Source organism: Elephas maximus, chromosome 11 (assembly GCF_024166365.1).
Source record: "Elephas maximus indicus isolate mEleMax1 chromosome 11, mEleMax1 primary haplotype, whole genome shotgun sequence".
NCBI classification, from domain to species: domain Eukaryota; kingdom Metazoa; phylum Chordata; class Mammalia; order Proboscidea; family Elephantidae; genus Elephas; species Elephas maximus.
Genome location: NC_064829.1, coordinates 16949029 through 16967478, shown reverse-complemented (window position 1 = coordinate 16967478; position 18450 = coordinate 16949029). Strand labels below are relative to the sequence as shown.

The 18450-nt window shown below is 42.8% G+C and overlaps 1 protein-coding gene across 1 annotated transcript in view; it reads right to left on the bottom strand.

Annotated features, from left to right (window-relative positions):
• Positions 1-18450, bottom strand: part of LAMA1 (laminin subunit alpha 1) — a 194307-nt gene that overhangs the window by 80596 nt on the left and 95261 nt on the right. The window contains exons 17-23 of the mRNA XM_049901444.1: positions 17460-17587; positions 15806-15892; positions 14908-15119; positions 3877-3983; positions 3392-3572; positions 2627-2763; positions 591-827 (exon numbers count right to left, since the gene is read on the bottom strand). Coding sequence (XP_049757401.1) covers positions 591-827; positions 2627-2763; positions 3392-3572; positions 3877-3983; positions 14908-15119; positions 15806-15892; positions 17460-17587 — 1089 coding nt within the window. The remainder of the gene's footprint in view (positions 1-590; positions 828-2626; positions 2764-3391; positions 3573-3876; positions 3984-14907; positions 15120-15805; positions 15893-17459; positions 17588-18450) is intronic.

The following is an 18450-nucleotide window of genomic DNA, read 5'->3' as shown; positions in this document are numbered from 1 at the left end:
TTTCCTTCCTTTTCTCCAGTCACTAATGAACCCCTTAGCATCTGGCTTCCACCCCCTCCTCCTCCCTGCCATAAAGGACTACAGAACACCCTAACGACAAAGCACAAAAGGAAAACTGATGGAAATGTACAAAATGAAAAAATGACTCTGAAATCCTACCTCTCTGGGAACGTAAAGAGGACTAATTCCTTTCAGTCCGTCTGGCCAGCACATTCAAGAGAAGAATTACCTAACAGCTACCAAATCACAAATCTTTGTGAAACCCTGCCTTATCTGTCCTACCTATACATTCAAGATAGATGGCTACTCAGCCAACTGGAATACATGATAGGAAACTCAAGAGTGTGTTTTAAATCAGTTCCATCACCTGACACTTGAACTGAACAGTAAAAATTCCATTTAAAGAATCCACCTATAGTTCTAGAGCAGTACACTCAGAATTTAAGCTCCAGAATGGAAGGTAGTATGAACTCATTTAGCAAGGAGCCATTAAATAAGAGCCTAAAAACTAGCTGCTCATTTAAGTAGCTAAAAGCGTAACAGTCCTAATGACGGTGGGAGAGAGGAAGGAGGACTGTCCACGCAAATACCTTGCAAGAGCAGGTACCGGTTTCCTCTTCACAGCTGCAAAGGCCCTTTTCGTGATCACAGGTGTCCACCAACGTCCCCCTCAGGTCACAGTCACAGGAAACACAGGCCGGAAAGTCTCTGTGGCCCAGGGTGCACCGGCCACAGCTTGGGCCCTCAAAGGCAGGCTTGCATTGGCAGCGGCCTGTCAGCGCGTCACACTGGTGACTAGCGGACCCCACGCTGCTGCAATTGCAGGCCTAAAAGAAAAACATCTAAATAAGTAAGAGGTGGCATTTATGTTTTCATAGTGTACACGTACTGAAATGACAGGGAAGTACTGAATGAGCCGATCTCCCCCTGTTGCTGCACAGACTCGCTCTGCCCTGTGCCCATGGGAGACACACCCAGGGTTTGCGCATCTCTCAGACTCGTGTGCAGTGGGCCAACACACGGAACTCAAACTAATGTGCTCAGGAGGTCAAAACAGTCCAGGAAAATTATTTTAGAAGTCAAATATTTTCTCCTGTTTTCAAAACACAAAATATTTCTAAGTCTGACTAAAGAAAAGTTACAGAGAAAACAAGAGCCCTCAGAGACGGAACACGTTGTTAGTTGCCGTTGAGTTGATTCCGACTCATGGTGACACTGTGTGTACAGGCAGAGCTGCTCGATAGGTTTTTCATGTCTGTGACCCTTCAGAAGCCGGTTACCAGGACTTACTTCCAAGGTACCTCGGGGTGAGTTTGAACAGCCAGCCTTTTGGCTAGTAGTGGAGTGCTTAACCATTTGCGTGCCCAGGGACTCTTAGAGATTGAACATAACACCATAATAAAGTGATTTATGCCTTTCTCTTGGAAGATTGTGTACATTACAAAATATACTTAAAGGGCACTAAAGTAAAATTTTGATCTTCTAACTATCCATGTTAATTTTTTTTTTAACTATCCATGAGGAGCCCTGGTGGCACAGTGGTTAAATGTTCAGCTGCCAACTGAAAGATCAGCCGTTCAAACCCACCAGTCATTCCGAGGGAGAAAGATGTGGCAGTCTGCTTCCATAAAGATTATAGCCTTGGACAGAACATAGTTTATAAAGAAAATGTTCTACATTCTACCATGGTGAGTAGCGTCTCGGGTCTTAAAAGCCTGTAAGTGTCCATCTAGGGTACTCCACTGGTCTAACCCCTTCAGGAGCAAGGAATAATGAAGAAAACTAAAGATACAAGGGAAAGATCAGTCCAAAGGACTAATGGACCACATCTACAATGGCCTCCACCAGACTGAGTCCAGTACAACTAGATGGTGCCCAGCTACCACCACTGACTGCTCTGACAGGGATCGCAATAGAGAGTCCCAGACAGAGCTGGAGGAAAATGTGGAATAAAATTCTAACTCAAAAAGAAAGACCAGACTTGCTGGTCTGACAGAGACTAGAGAAACCCTGAGAGTACGGCCCCTGGACGCCCTTTCAGCTCAGTAATGAGGTCACTCCAGAGGTTCACCCTTCAGCCAAAGATTGGACAGGCCCCTAGAGAAAAATGAGACTAAAGGGGCACATCAGCCCTGTGGCAAGGACTAGAAGGCAGGAGGGAACAGGAAAGCTGGTAACAGGGAACCTAAGGTTGAGAAGGGAGTGTTGACATGTCGTGGGGTGGTTAACCAACGTCATACAACAATATGTGTACTAACTGTTTAATGAGAAACTAGTTTGTTTTATAAACCTTCATCTAAAGGACAATAAAAAAAAAAAGACTGCAGCTTTGGAAGCCCCATGGGGCAGTGCTACTTTGTCCTACAGGGTCACCTTGAGTCGGAACGGGCTCAACAGCAACGGGTAACTCTCAATTCCACAACTAGGGTTTTAAGAAAACCTAGAATGTGTCTTCGAGAGTGCTGCTTCTTCCATTCGGATTCCAACAATCCACACTAAGTTTTAAATATTAACCCCAAAGCTATTAAACAGGTTAAAATCAAGCAAATACATTAGTGAAAAGGGAGGAAACTTGCTGTAGCAAAGTGATTCTCAGTAAAGCAAATGCGTAGAGGACAGCAGACACCTTGCATCCGAGTTCCAGGTCACGGCCCCAGTACCCATCCTCGCATTCTTCACATTTCAAACCCCAAGTGTGAGGGGGGCAGATACACTCTCCAGACTCTGGATCACAAGTATTCTGAGTGTGAGCACAGTCACAGGCTGAAATAAAGACAAATGGTTGTGTAACATATCAGAATGATCAATGAAAATGAAAGAGCGAGGGTTGATGTTACCAGTTATTTCTCTTTTATTAATAATCTAAACCACTCTTCTAGAGACCTCCTGATTCCCAAGACCCCTCTGTGTCTCATGGGGGGTGGCTGTTCCTCCACAACAGGAGAGGCTGCTGGGAGAGATGGAACGGGGACAGAGAAAGGAAGATTGGGAAAGACTTCATTACATGAAAACAGAACATAAAACTAATATTTACTGAGCATTTACTCTGTGCCAAATGTCATGATAATGACTTTAAAATACAACCTTCACATAACTCCTTGAAGCAGATTATAATTTTCCTCTTCATTTTACAGATGAGGAAACTAAGGCTAAGTGAAGTCACATAATTAATCTAAGTTCACGCAATTAGATGTCAGAGCCATGGCCTAAAGCTTATGCTGGTGCCCAGAACAGGGATCAGGAAATAGGAAAAAAGGGTATAAAATCCTACATTTATAGAAGAGAGAAAGTAAAGGAACTTAACAGAATTTAGCCAGAAGTCAAAGGAAGTCTCCCTCCAAAAAGTTTGGGAATTTTTATTAAGTCTCAAATAATGAATTCACAAGCTTACGTGTGCAGCTGCCATCCTGGTACGCATAGAAGCCACGTGCACACCTGTCACACCTTTCCCCAGCCACTCCCGGGACACAGTGACACTGGCCTTCATCTGTGCAATCATCCGACGTGGACCCTGACGCGCTGCAGTTACAGGGCCGACAGCCGAGCCCTGTGCTCCACCCGTAATAGCCATTCTGTTTCACATGACAGGAAGAACCAGGGAGGCCAAAATGTGTTTTAGTATGCAACGAACACCTGAAAGAACGCTTTCTAAGTCAAACCTAGGGTGCTTCACGCCCTAGGTTATATATTTATAACATAACTCCTTTGCAGAGTGAATGAAAACACATAGGGAAGGACATTTTCGCCAGGCAGGTTCAGGTAATTATTTCTTTCTGACAGTAGTGAATTCAATTTAATTTGAAAACGTTAAAGTGTCAGTTATAAACATCACTGACAAAGACTTTAGTTTTATGCAATAACCAGGAAGCGTCTTACCAAGCACCGGTCACACTGCCGTCCAGTCACATGTGGTTTGCAATCACAGAGTCCAGTCTCATGATGGCAAACACGAGACAGGGAACCTTTTTCATGGCATTCACACGCTAACATAGATTAAAAAAAAAAAAAAAAAGATGAACAATTAAGTATTTATTTAAATGTGCATGGTTATAGTAAAATTCTTTTAATTCCCAAAGGAAAAATGTTAAATATTCATGTTTTAAATTATAAGACAAAAATATTACTTTGCAATAACTTTTAAAGTTTCAAATTTTTTATGGACAGTAAGCCTAAGTAGGATTAGTGTGAGAAACCATCACAGAGAAAAACTATTGAAGCTATTAAAGATAATAATTAGCAAACTAACTTGACCAATTTCATGAAATTTTTAAAATAAGCTACCAATGTGTATCAACGAATGTTCAAAAAAAACAGGCCATGGAGATTTCAACATTAAAATATCCACTTGTTCTCATTCCAATTATGTATACATTTAACAGTTCAGAGCTCAGTTTGGACATAATCTAGGTAATATATGTATCAATATTATATTTCATAATATAGTGAAAAATATTCACTTGTGCTATGTCATGAGTAATTCGTATTTCTAATAAATTCATCTTCAGGCCAGGTGATTTAGTTTTACCTACATTTACAGCACTGATGTTTAAAACTACAAAGTCCTACAACTCTTCAAAGTGATGCAATTTAAGGAGTCCAAGAAATGTTTAATCGATATTTGACAGCACAAGTGTCACTGTGCAGTTATGTTAAAACACTTAATATGTCCACTGACAAAATACCCCAGGCACATATATTATGTATGAGTGCTTGGACTCAGAATATGTATAATTGATGTCATAAGGTATACCAATGTCAGAAAGGAAAGAACAGACTTCAGAAACGATCTAAACCCAAAGCACACAATTAGTACAGCAGCATACTCTATCATGAGGCAGGGAAGTGTGGTGGAAACGGGAAGTTGGAAGGCCGACGGTCAGAAGACAGGTGTGGTAATCTTGCCTCCTTAACTGACTATGGCTGACCTTACCTCAGCCCCCATTTTCTCAGGTATGAGTAGGTTAAAGCTGGCAGCTTCTGCACAAAGCCAGGAAAGGCTGTGGACCCCACTTACAACTGCCCTCCAGGGTCTTACTCCACGCACCCCGGTAGCTTAACTTTGCACACTCCACTAACTCCTTAACATACAACCATTCTCAACTCTCAGCCATCAGAAATTCAAAAGTAAGATACAGACGCACACCTCCCTCAGCTCTAAGTATGAGCTTGTATCTCGGGACTCTCCATCTCCTCTCCCTCTCTTCCTCACTTCCCTTGAGCACACCATCCAATTCCACTTCTGCTTTGTGTTCTCCTGGGCCCGCATCTGCTGTAACTGCTCCTCGTACATCTTTAGTTGCACCCTAGTCGCCAGATTCCACCCGACAAGAAGAAAAACCCGGTGCCATCAAGTCGATTCTGACTCACAGCAACCCTACAGGACAGAGAGAGGACTGCCTCACAGGGATTCCAAGGCTGTAATCTTTACGGAAGCAGACTGCCACAACTTTCTCCCGAGGAGCAGCTGGTGGGTTTGAACCACCGGCCTTTTGGCTAGCAGCTGAGTGCTTAACCACTGTGCTGTATTTTCAGTCCTCATCTGACTCTATCTCTCTGTAGACTTTGGTGCACTGACCACTACCTCCTTTGGACCTCCCTCCTAATGAGGTTTTTGTGGCACCCACTCTTCTGGTTTTCTTCTTGCTTCTGGGTCTCATGTAAAGCCTCCTCTTCCTCCCAGGAATATTCAAAGTCCAGTTCAACTACAATAACCACAAGATACTGATGATAATAAATAATATTTATTGTACTTTGTGCCTGTCACATTATGGACAGTACTTCATTTAATCTTTCCCCTATAAAGTTTTGTATAGATTTAAAAATATGTTTTATTGTGATGAAATATGTATAACAAAGCATTTGCCATCGAAACCATTTTTACATGGACAATTCAGCCACATTAAGTCCATTCATCATGTTGTACAACCATCACTGCTACCCCCATATTTTTTTCATCACCCTCAATGGAAACTCAGTACCCCCTAAGCAGCGACTCCTCTTTTCCCTCCCTACCTGCCCCTGGGAACCACTAATAAACTTTTGTCTCTATTCATTTGTGCATTCTGTATATTTCACACAAGTATTCATCCTAACAAACTTAGAGAGAGGTCACATCATTTTCTGTTTCTAGATGCAAAATCTAAGACTTAGCAAGATTAAGTTACCTGCTTAGATCACGCAGCTATCAGCTAGCCTTCGTTTGAAATAACAGTAATTACTACTAAAATATTCATGCTATAACAATATTAATTCACTAATATTAATTTATGCTGTTGTTCCTAGGTGCCATCGAGTCAGTTTCGACTCCTAGAGACGCTATGCACAACAGAACGAAACACTACCTGGTCTTGTGCCACCCTAACAATCATTGTTATGCTTCAGCGCATCGTAGCCACTGTGTCAATCCATCTCGTTGAGGGTCTTCCTCTTTTCCGCTGACCCTGTACTTTACCAAGTATGATGTCCTTCTCCAGGGACTGATCCCTCCTGACAACAAGTCCAGAGTATACAAGACACAGTCTTGCCATCTTTGCTTCTAAGGAGCATTCTGGCTGTACTTCTTCCAAGACAAACTTGTTCATTCTTTTGGCAGTCCATGGTATATTCAGTATTCTTCTCCAACACCATAGTTCAAAAGCATCAGTTCTTCAGTCTTCCTTATTCATTGTCAGCTTTCACATGCAGGTGATGCAATTGAAAATACCATGGCTTGGGTCAGGCACACCTTAGTCTTCATGGTGACATCTTTGTTCTTCAACAATTTAAAGAGGTCCTTTGTGGCAGATTTGCCCAATGCAATGTGTCTTTTGATTTCTTGACTGCTGCTTCCATGGCTGTTGATTGTGGATCCAAGTAAAATGAAATCCTTGACAACTTTAATCTTTTCTCCATTTATCACGATGTGGTTTACTGATCCAGTTGTGAGGATTTTTGTTTTCTTTAGGTTGAGGTTTAATCCTCACTGAAGGCTGTGGTCTTTGATCTTCATTAGTAAGTGCTTCAAGTCCTCTTCACTTTCAGCAAGCAAGGTTGTGTCATCTGCATAACGAAGGTTGTTAATGAATCTTCCTCCAATCCTGATGCCCTGCTCTTCTTCATATAGTTCAGCTTCTTGGATTATTTGCTCGGCATACAGAGTGAACAGGTATGGTGAAAGGATACAGACAGCCCTGACGCACACCTTTCCTGAATTTAAACCACTCCGTATCCCCTTGTTCTGTCTGAACAACTGTCTCTTGATCTATGTACAGGTTCCTCATGAGCACAATGAAGTGTTCTGGAATTCCCATTCTTCGCAATGTTATCCATAATTTGTTACGTTCCACATAGTTGAATGCCTTTGATACTCAGTAAAACACAGGTAAACATCTTTCTGGTGTTCTCTGCTTTCAGGCAGGATCCTCTGACATCAGCAATGATATCCCTGGTTCTACAGCCTCTTCTGAATCCAGCCTGAATTTCTGGCAGTTCCCTGTCGATATACTGCTGCAGCTGCTTTTTAATGATCTTAAGCAAAACTTTGCTTGCAAGTGATATTAATGATGTGGTTCTATAATTTCTGCATTTGGTTGGATCATCTTTCTTGGGAATAGGCATAAATATGGATCTCTTCTAGTCAGTTGGCCAGGAAGCTCTCTTCCAAATTTCTTGGCATAGATGAGTGAGCTCGTCCAGTGCTGCATCTGTTTGTTGAAACATCTCAATTGATATTCCATCAATTCCTGGAGCCTTGTTCTTCGCCAATGCCTTGTTCTTCGCCAAGTCCAAGCAGCTTGGACTTCTTCCCTCAGCACCATCGGTTCCTGATCATATGCTACCTCTTGAAATGGTTGAACGTCAACTGATTCTTCTTGGTATAATGACTCTGTGTATTCCTTCCATCTTCTTTTGATGCTTCCTGCATCGTTTAATATTTTCCCTATAGAATCCTTCACTATTGCAACTCGAGGCTTGAATTTTTTTTCAGCTCTTTCAGCTTGAGAAATACTGAACGTGTTCTTCCCTTTTGGTTTTCTATCTCCAGCTCTTTGCACATGTCATTATAATACTTTGTATTCTTGAGCCGCCCTTTGAAATCTTATGTTCAGTTCTTTTACTTCATCAATTCTTCCTTTTGCTTTAGCTGCTCGACATTTGAGAGCAAGCTTCAGAGTTTCCTCTGACATCCATCTTGGTCCTTCTTTCCTGTCTTTTCAATGATCTCTTGTTTTCTTCATGTATGACATCCTTGATGTCATTCCACAGCTTGTCTTCGGTCATTAGTGTTCAACATGGCAAATCTATCATTCAGATGGTCTCTAAATTCAGGTGGGATATACTCAAGGTCGTAATTTGACTCTCATGGACTTGCTCTGATTTTCTTCAGTTTCAACTTGAACTTGCATATGAGCAGTTGATGGTCTGTTCCACAGTTGGCCCCTGGCCTTGTTCTGACTGATGATATTGAGCATTTCCATCATTTCTTTCCACAGAGGTAGTTGATCTGATTCCTGTGTATTCCATCTGGTGAGGTCCATGTGTATAGTCACCATTTATGTTGGTGAAAAAAAGGTATTTGCAATGAAGAAATTGTTGGTCTCGCAAAATTCTATCATTCAATCTCCAGCATTGTTTCTGTTACCCAGGCCATATTTTCCAACTACCAATCCTTCTTCGTTTCCAAATTTTGCATTCCGGTTTCCAGTATTTACCAATGCATCCTGATTGCATGTTTGATCAACTTCAGACTGCAGAAGCTTATAAAAATCTTCAGTTTCTTCATCTTTAGCCTTAGTGGTTGGTGCATAAATTGGAATAATATTTGTATTAGCTGGTCTTCCTTATAGGCGTATGGATATTATTCTGTCACTGACAGTGTTGTACTTCAGGATAGATCTTGAAATGTTCTTTTTGATGATGAATGCAACACCATTCCTTTTCAAGTTGTCATTCCCGGCATAGTAGACTATATGATTTTCTGATTCAAAATGGCCAATACCAGTCCATTTCAGCTCACTAATGCCTAGGATATCGATGTTTATGTGTTCCATTTCATTTTTGACAATTTCCAATTTTCCTAGATTCATATTTCATACAATATTAATTTATACTATTAATTTAAAATGGTTGCCAATTACTGACTGCCAGGAACTTTACATATATTTTAATTCTCATAGAGCCTCACAATATAAAAATTATGCCCATTACCTTATTTCATATAATGCTCCTTTAATATTGGCGCTCTATAGGGTTCTCTACACCTCTTTGGCCCTCAACTCCATCCTCTACTCTGGACCATGGTATCCACATCCACTACTTCAACTACTACTCCAAAGCTGATGCCTTCCAATTCCTGTCTCCAGTCTCCATTTGTCTCCTGCTTCCTGAGCTCCTAAATATCTAAATACCCCTTCAACAACTCTGCAGGACTTCCCAAGTATGGGCAAGCTGAGCTCGCCGTCCTCTCCTGCCACCTGCTGCTCCTCCTGGGGGGGGGGCCTCCTGCCTTTGTCTGTACCACGAACTCACACGGAAGGCTCATCGCGAGCTGGGGCCAGAGTTAAGCCCCAGAGGCAGAGGGGTGGGTGTGGCAGGCAGAGGTCTTTCTATCAAGATTCAAGTGATTCATGGGTACAGGTGAAAAAACAGATAAATGTTGGGTTAAACCATATGACATTTTATTTTTTTAGGTCAATATTGACTACTGACATTTTCACTTGGCTTAACCTTAGAAAATATGGTGTTGTATAAGAGTGCGCTATGAGTTGGAATTGACTCAACAGCAATGGGTATGAGTGTGAAATCCTATGCGAAGACCATAAGAGAGACCCCTAGAAATTCAGGACAGATTTCTAGTGAACTACCCAGAGACCTGTTGAAACCTGCTGCTGTGGAGTCGATTCCAACTCATAGTGACCCTATAGGACAGAGCAGAACTGCCCCACAGGGTTTCCAAGGAGCGCCTGGTGGATTCAAACTGCTGACCTTTTGGTTAGCATCTGTAGCTCTTAAACACTACACCACCAGGGTGTCCCAGAGACAATTAGTAGGAATTTGTTTCATCAAAGCTAGGGAAGAGGAAGGCGATAGAAAAAGAATAAAAATTTTAAATGCTAAGGAAGTTGAGAGAACCTATAAATGCCACTTCCAAAACTAGTCCAGCTGCCTGGGCCAACAGCTGAGATCCAGACTCAAATCCTACCTGTTCTAACCCTTCTCCCTACGCCTTCCAACTCATCACCAAGACAATATTTTATGTCTTCCCCTTCATCCCCAGGGCAAAGGCCCTACTTGAAGCCCTCATTAACTCTCACCAGCAAGATTCATTACTGATCTTGTTTCCTATGCCAATGCCCTCCTCTTCCAGTGTATCCTCAATGCTGGTACCAGAGTGAATATTCAAACACACAGGTCTGATCAGTCCTGGCCCTTGTTCAGTGCCTTCAACAGTGGCCCAGTGAGTACTGGTGCAGGATAAATGGTGTCTCTTCAGCATCTCAGCATTGCGCATCAGACCCTTCACGACATGGGTGCACCCCACCTGTCAGGCCCAGGCCCTGCCATTCCCAGCTTAGCCTTTTACATCCTACCATGTTCTCTCATGCCTCTGGATCCCATGCAGGGGGACCCTCTGACCTAAAGGTCATCCTCCCAGTACTCCACAGTCTGCCTGGTGTCTCCTACCCACCCTTCAAGTCTCAGGTCAAGTGTAACTTTCTTCAAGAATCAGCCGGGGCTGCCCTGGGCAGATGAGTGTGCTCTTCCTCAAAGGATCTCAAAGTTCTTTGTGCTTACCCAGGGGAACCATTCCTTTCCCCAGAGCTATGTTGTCCAACGCTGTTAACCACACCTGTGCCAAGTCCACTCAATGAGGAAACAAAGGTCCCTTTAATAAATGGTGCTGAGACAGCTAGATCTTCACATGCAAAAGAATGGGACTGGACCAATCTCACACTGTATATGATAATGGACACTTGAAATGTGGCTAAGGCAACTGAGAAACTGAATTTCTAATTTTAGTTAAATATGAAGCAGTTTTGTCAATGCGGATGCAAATACTTAAGGAAAATTGTTTTTTGGTGTATGATGGAAAGCATTTAAATTTGTTTGAAAAACTTGAGCATGTGTCCACTTTTTCAACTTTAAACTTTATGTAATCTAAATACAGATCAAGTATTTCTGATGAAAACTTAGCATACTAATTGAGATGGGCTATAAAGTATACACTGAATTTTAAAGACTCAGTATTAAAAAACACAAATATCACACAATAAAAACTTTAAAACTTCATTACAATAATATTTTTATATACTAGATTAAATAAAATATATTATTAAAATACATTTTACCTTTTTTTTTTTAACCGTTTAAATGTGGCTTCAAGATAATTTAAAATTACAGGTATGGCTTGTGTTATGCGCCTTTTGGGTAGTGCTTGTCATGGATTGAACTGTGTCCCCCAGAAATATCTGTTAACTTGGCGAGGCCATGATTCCCAGTATTGTGTGATAACTTTGTCATGTGACATGATTTTCCTATGTGTTGTAAATCCAACTCTATGGTGTTAAAGAGGCAGGATTAGAAGCAGTTATGTTAGTGAGGCAGGACTCAATCTACAAGATTAGATTGTGTTTTAAGTCAGTCTCTTTTGAGATATAAAAGAGAGAAGCAAGCGGACAGATATAGGGACTTCATACTACCAAGAACCAAGAGCCAGGAGAACAGCAGGTCCTTTGGACCTGGGGTCCCTGTGCTGAGAAGCTCCTCAACCTGGGAAGATTAATGACAAGGACCTTCCCCCAGAGCTGACAGAGAGACAGAGTCTTCCTCTGGAGCTGACACCCTGAATTCGGACTTCTAGCCTCCTAGACTGTGAGAGGATAAATTTTTCTTGGTTAAAGCCATCCACTTGTGGTATTTGTTATAGAAACACTAGATAACATAGTGCTGATCTAGAAAAATAGTGAAAATTATTGTTGTTATTACTAGTAATTATACTGTTGTTGCGTGCTGTCGAGTCGATTCTGATTCATAGCGACCCCATGTGTTACAGAGTAGAACTGCCACCTAGGGTTTCCAAGGAGTGGCTGGTAGATTCAAACAGCCAAACTTTTGGTTAGCAGCCAAGCTCTTAACCACTGTGTCACCAGGCCTCAGAGACATTAATTAATTTGCCTGTCCCACAGCTGGTCAGTGGCCAACCCTGGGATCAAACGCGGGGTAGTCAGACTCCAAAGCCTGCGATCCACATAGGTGCTTTTTCAACTACACCGTAATTTTTGGACCACAATTTTTCAACTACCTATTACAGCATAAACCAAAAACCAAAACCAAACTTGTTGCCATTGGGTCGATTCCAACTCATAGTGATCCCACGTGTTATAGAGTAGAACTGCCCCATAAGCTTTCCAAGGAACAGCAGGTAGATTCAAACTGCTCAGCTTTTGATTAGCAGCTGAGCTTTTTTAACCACTTTGCCACCAGGGCTGCTATTACAGTATAGTGCAAGAAATAAAAGACCCTTAATAAATGGTGAATGAACGAATGAAAGAACAAACCATCAAGGTTTGCAGTAAAGATCAAAGGAAATGACATGAGAATGGTGAAAGCATCGTGTAAACTTTGAAGCATTACACAAATACCAGTTATTATAATTATTATCCTATGATAACCAACCAGTGAGAAAGCTGCTGAAGATCAGGTTGATTGTCCCAGCACTATACAAATGTTTCAGTCTCTTTCATGAAAATGTTCCTTTGAAAATACTTTGTTCTGTATTGCTAGCATCCTCTTGTGTCTCTATGTTGTAATATCATAGTAGGACTTCAGCATTTATATGAAATTTATAAAAATGTAAATATTTATAATTGCCACTTTTACTCTTTCAGTCCTTGAAGAACTATGCAAAAGTCTGAGAGCTGATCTATACATCTATGACCAGTTGATTTTTGACAAGCATGCTGAGTCCACTCAATGAGGAAAGACGTGTCTCTTCTATAAATGGTGCTGGGATAACTGGACCTCCACATGCAAAAGAAGGAAGTTAGGCCCACACCTCACACCATATAGAAAAAATTAACCTCAAAATACATTAATGGCCTAAACGTAAAAACTAAAACTATAAAGCTCTTAGAAAAAAACAGGAGTAAAATGTCAAGATCTTGTTTTTGACAACGGATTTTTAGATATGACACCAAAAGCACAAGCAACAAGAAAAAAAAGAAAAATTGAACTTCATCAAAAGTGGAGAGACTACTTACAGAATATGAGAAAATATTTGTGAACCATGTATTTGATAAGGGTATAATATACAGAATGTATAAAGAACTGTTAAAACTCAAAACAAAAAGACAAACAACCCAACTTAAAAAATGGGAAAGAGATCTGAATACTCATTCCTCCAAAGAACATATACAAGTGACTAATAAGCATATGAAAAGGTGTTCAACAGCATTAGTCATTAAGCCAAAGACTTGCTGTCGACTCCATTCTGACTCATAGGGACACTATGGTCATTAGAGAAATGCAAACAAAAACTACAAGGAGGTACCACTTCATACCCACTAGAATGGCTCTTATCAGAAAAATGGAACATAAGAAGTATTGGCAAGGATGTGGAGAAACTGGACCCCTCAACCATTGCTGGTGGGAATGTAAAATGGTACAGCCACTAGAGAAAATAGTCTGGCTGTTCCTTGAAAATATAAACATAGAATTGCCATGTGATCCAGCAATTTTACTCCTAGGTATTTACCCAAAAGACTTGAAAGCAGGGACTCAAAGAGATACTTGTACACCAGTATTCATTGCAGCACTATTCACAATGGCGAAAGTGGAAACAACCCAAGTGTCCATCAACAGATGAATGGGTAAACACAATGTGGTAAATTTAATGGGATATTATTTAGCCATAGAGAGAAATGAAGTCCTGATGCATGCTATGACATGAATGCACTTTGAAAATATTACGCTAAATGAAATATGTCCAACAGAAAAGAACAAATATTCTATGATCCCACTTATAAGAAATATCTACATTAGGCAAATACATTTATAAATATATTTAGGCAAATACTTATATGAAATATCTACATTAGGCAAAAGGTTATTAATAGTGACATGGGGTTGTCAGGGGAGGAGGGAACGGGAGTTTTTGCAGAAGGGGTACTGAGTTTCTGTTTGGGGTGATGAAAACTTTGGAAAATGGATAGTGGTTGGTGATTGTGGTAAAACATGGTGAAAATAACTAATGCCACTGAGCTGTACACTTAAAAAGGGTTAAAATGGCAAACTTTTCTGCTATATATTCCTGTTCCCATTGCCATCGAGTTGACTCAGGCTCATGGTGATCTCATGTGCTAGAACAGAACTGCTCCACGTGGTTTCCTTGACACATAAGGTGTATCTATCTCTCTACATATCTAGGCATTTGGACAGACAGACAGATGGCTCTGAAGGCTCTATCAGCCCTAAGGCTGTAAGCTGGTTATCTCAGGTATATTGTTAGTCTTACCATTTCCCTACCCGTATATCTTGAAATCCCACCTACCTGATAAAAACCAGTTAGTCTCTCCCTCACAAACATGACATGCTCTGAGCATCACTCTTCATTTTCAGTCCTTTGGAGCAGTGTTAAAGCAGCGTTAATACTTGGTAAAACACCGAATTTTGTTATTGGTAAAATGGAAGGTTGCCCTGTTTTTTCAGCCATTGCACCTTCATTTATAGTAACTAATCAAGCTGACACAGGGTAGAAAGGGAAGAATCTGGTCTGGGTCTATACTGGATCAAATAGAACCCGGCATTAACAGAAGCAACCACTCAGATACAGTTGCCTAGTAGGCTGAGCTCATTCTGACACGTCTAAGCAGATGAAGCCTTCAGAGAGCAATACGTGACGGATGTAACTTCATCCACCACCACACTTACGGCGGCAATTCTTAGCCGTCACAGCGTCCCCGTAGAACCCGTGGGCGCAGCGTTCACAGTGGGCTCCCCCTGTGTTGCCGATGCACTTGAGGCACTCCCCGGTGACTGAGTCACAGTGGCCAGCTTCTGAGGGGTCCACATTGCCACTGCAATTGCACGGGGTGCAGGATCCTCCAGGCACTGTTGGGTTTCCATAGTAACCGTCTGCACATCTGTATAAAGGATTGAAAGCGGCATCCAAATAAAGGCAATTATTTAAGACATTACCAGACCATCCAGGGACCCTCTGAATTGTTAACAAGTCAGACTGACTATTTTACTGAAGATTTACTGTGGAAGGAATGCAACTCCAAGTTCAGGCATTCACAGATTTTCTGCTCCCATCGTGAGGAGAAGGGAGTGTGTCCAAGAGCGGGCAGAGATGTGGATGTGTACCATCACCAGCGCCAGGTCCACCCAGCCCAGCCCAGGCCAGCCCACTGAAGGGTTTCACACACTCCCTCGCTGGCCTTTCACAGAGCTTGCGCTGAGGCTTACAGGTGGGAAGAGACAACGCTGGCTTCCGAGTGCCGGGAGGAAACTATCACATCAAATCACCTATCACATATGGGATTATCCAGAGTGATACCATATTTAAATGTGTGCTTCACACTGCTCTGGATGAGAATTCAGATGACCTCAGGGAGATACAATACTGTTCTTTTAAAATTCCTAGGAAGTTTTAAAATTAATTTTTAAATGATATACTAATCTTTCTCTGAATTACATGAAATAATAATTATATGTTCAAACTCCAAAAATGTACTTATCTGCATATTAAGACACACACACATGTAATTTACATTTAATTAAAACGCTTAATGCAGCCTTTTAAAGGTGGTCGAGTGAAGCAGAGTACCTCTGACACCAAGCGCCCGTGTATCCTGGGGCACACTGGTCACACAGCACTTGATCACCATCATCCACGTGGCAGGTGGGGCTGAAACTGTCAAAAGGTAGAGATGAGCACAATTTGCCCTGCCCCGGTGTGGGTGACCCAGTCTATCTAAATGTGGAAAATGCTGAGTGTCTCCCACTCCTGTCCTCACATACTTCCCTGGGTCCCAGCCTCTTTGCCCAGAACCAAAGGTTTCCTGCCCATCCCCACCTGGGGAGGGGGCTTGTCCCCATCACAGGCATCTGTGTGTGATGGGCACTCACTGCTCCCCATTCCTCAGCCTGAAGTGCTCTGCTCCTCTCTTGGCTTGGGCTGACCTGGCTCATTCCCGGTGCCTTGCGCAGCCGTCACTTCCCCCAGGGGGCCCACTTCCTCTGATGCTCCTGCTCCAGATGAGGTCCCTTCCTCTGGGCCCCCTGGCACCTGGCCTCACATGCTGGCCTTCCTGCCTCAGAGCACTGCCCAGCACTGGCACAGGAATGAGTTCACTTAACATAGAAATCATCCCAAATTCCCTGCACCTGGGCACTCAACGTTCCCTCAGGGTACCCACTGCTGCCCCAGGTCCCTTTCAGACTTTGTCCAAGTCTTGGGGAGGCCCGTGAAGGAGGTGTGGGCTGGTTCAGAGTATAGCATGGCTTCATCAAGAGTGCCCTGGTTGCATCTATCACAGAAACTAGGGTTTCTAATAAAAGCCCCGTGGGGGGTTCTTTGGGAGTGGGTAGAGGCAGCATTCTAAAGGTTACCTAACATGAGCATATGAGTGGCCTCTCTGTCACAGCCTGCAGGACCGCTTGTCCTGGGACATACCAGGCTTTGCCCAGCATCATCCCATCCACTTCCCCAGCTGTACACCCAGGGCCAGCAGCAGCTCCTCACGCAGCTGTGTTCTTTTTAGCTGCCACGCTTTGCCACACTCAATTCCTCTGTGGCGAGTGCCCTGCTATGCCTGCTTGCCCAATTCCTTCTCCTCCTCCACGTCTCAGATCGAAAGTGCCCTGAGGATGCCTCCAGGCCTCAGTGGGATAGATTCGGCATGACTTTCCCTGTGCCCGCTATAGTGATGTCCACACTGTAACTTCCTCAGGACCAGCAGCCACCTACAAACAGCACCTACCATGATACCTGGTACACAGAAGGCGCTCAATAAATACTTGTTGAATCAATGACTGAACCAGCCCATTCTCATTTACCTCATACGCACCTGCTTGGTCATTAGATCAAAATCCCTTAAGGCCAGGGACGATGTTCTATTCACCTCTATCCCCTATGCCTCCTCACCCAATGGCAGGCACACAACTTCTATACGTGAGCCAATCGGTGACCAACATGAAACCAAGGAGAAAAATTACCCAAGTGTCTTTGCTATCATGTAATTTTGCTTGAATATTTTACCACAACAACCTTTTTTTAAAAGACAATCTACCCCTCCCTCTTTAATCCTAATTAACTAATGCTGAACAAAATGTCACACTCTTAAATATCCAAAGCTTCGCCTTGAAGATATTAGTACCCATCTTGATGGAAATACTTGGGAAAAGCTTTTTTTTCTTGGGTAGAAAGAGCTATTCTGACTACACTGGGCAGGCACAGCTGGTGGCGCTGTGAGGCATACTTGTTGGAGGGTGTGGAGAGAGGGCAGGCACAGGGCTGGCAGTCTCCAGGGGTTCCTCGGGATGGCACCCCGTAGAAGCCAGGCAGGCACTGTTCACAGTGGTCCCCCGTGGTGTTGTGTATACAAGCCTAGGACACAAGAAAAAAGAGACTCAGCTTAGGTTCTTTCAAGGGGTTTTCAGACTCATTGGCAGGTATTGTGAAATCCAAGTGAAGTCCAAGTGGAAAAAAAAAAGACAAATACTAAAATTAGTCACCACACTGTCAGTTATATGGGGAAGAGTTGTCCGTTTTCAGATTAACTAATAAAATGTTTTATTTGTGTAAATAAAGTCTGAAACCAGACTTGTCATCCTGTAAAAAAAAACTAAACCCTGGGATAAAACATATCAAACGACTGCTTTCAGACCCCGAACTATGGACAGTGCAGGTCTGTGACCCCTGAGAGAAGGGAAACAGACGAGGTGGTCCACCCCTGCCTGGCTGTCCCTCTGGAGACGTACAGCCGCTCAGGCAGGCCAACCCAAGCAGAGCACGTGGCCCGGCTGAGCTGCAGAGATGGAGGTCAGCGCTAAGGGAAGCTCAACAGCTGGAGCACAACAGGAGCTGCGAAAATCTGCACAGGGGGCTTCTTTGAATAGCTGCTGACTGCTGAGTGGCTCAGTCCTGGAGGCACAACAGCTGAACACGGGGCTGCTAACTAAAACATTGGCCATTTAAACCCACCGTGGCTCTGTGGGCAGGAAGCCCGGTGATCTGCGCCTGTAAAGATTAGAGCCCAGGTGGAGCAGTTCTACTCTGCAGATGAGGTCACCATGAGTCGGAATCAACTCACCAGCACGCAACAACAACAACGAAGCTGCTCCCGTGTGGAGAGAAACTCTGTGAGGCCTGGCAAAGAAATCCCAGTGAGCTGTAAGCTGAAAATTTCAGAACTCACAGAGCTGAGAGACATCTGAATTCCAACCAGCCAGTACAGAAAGGCCTTGTTA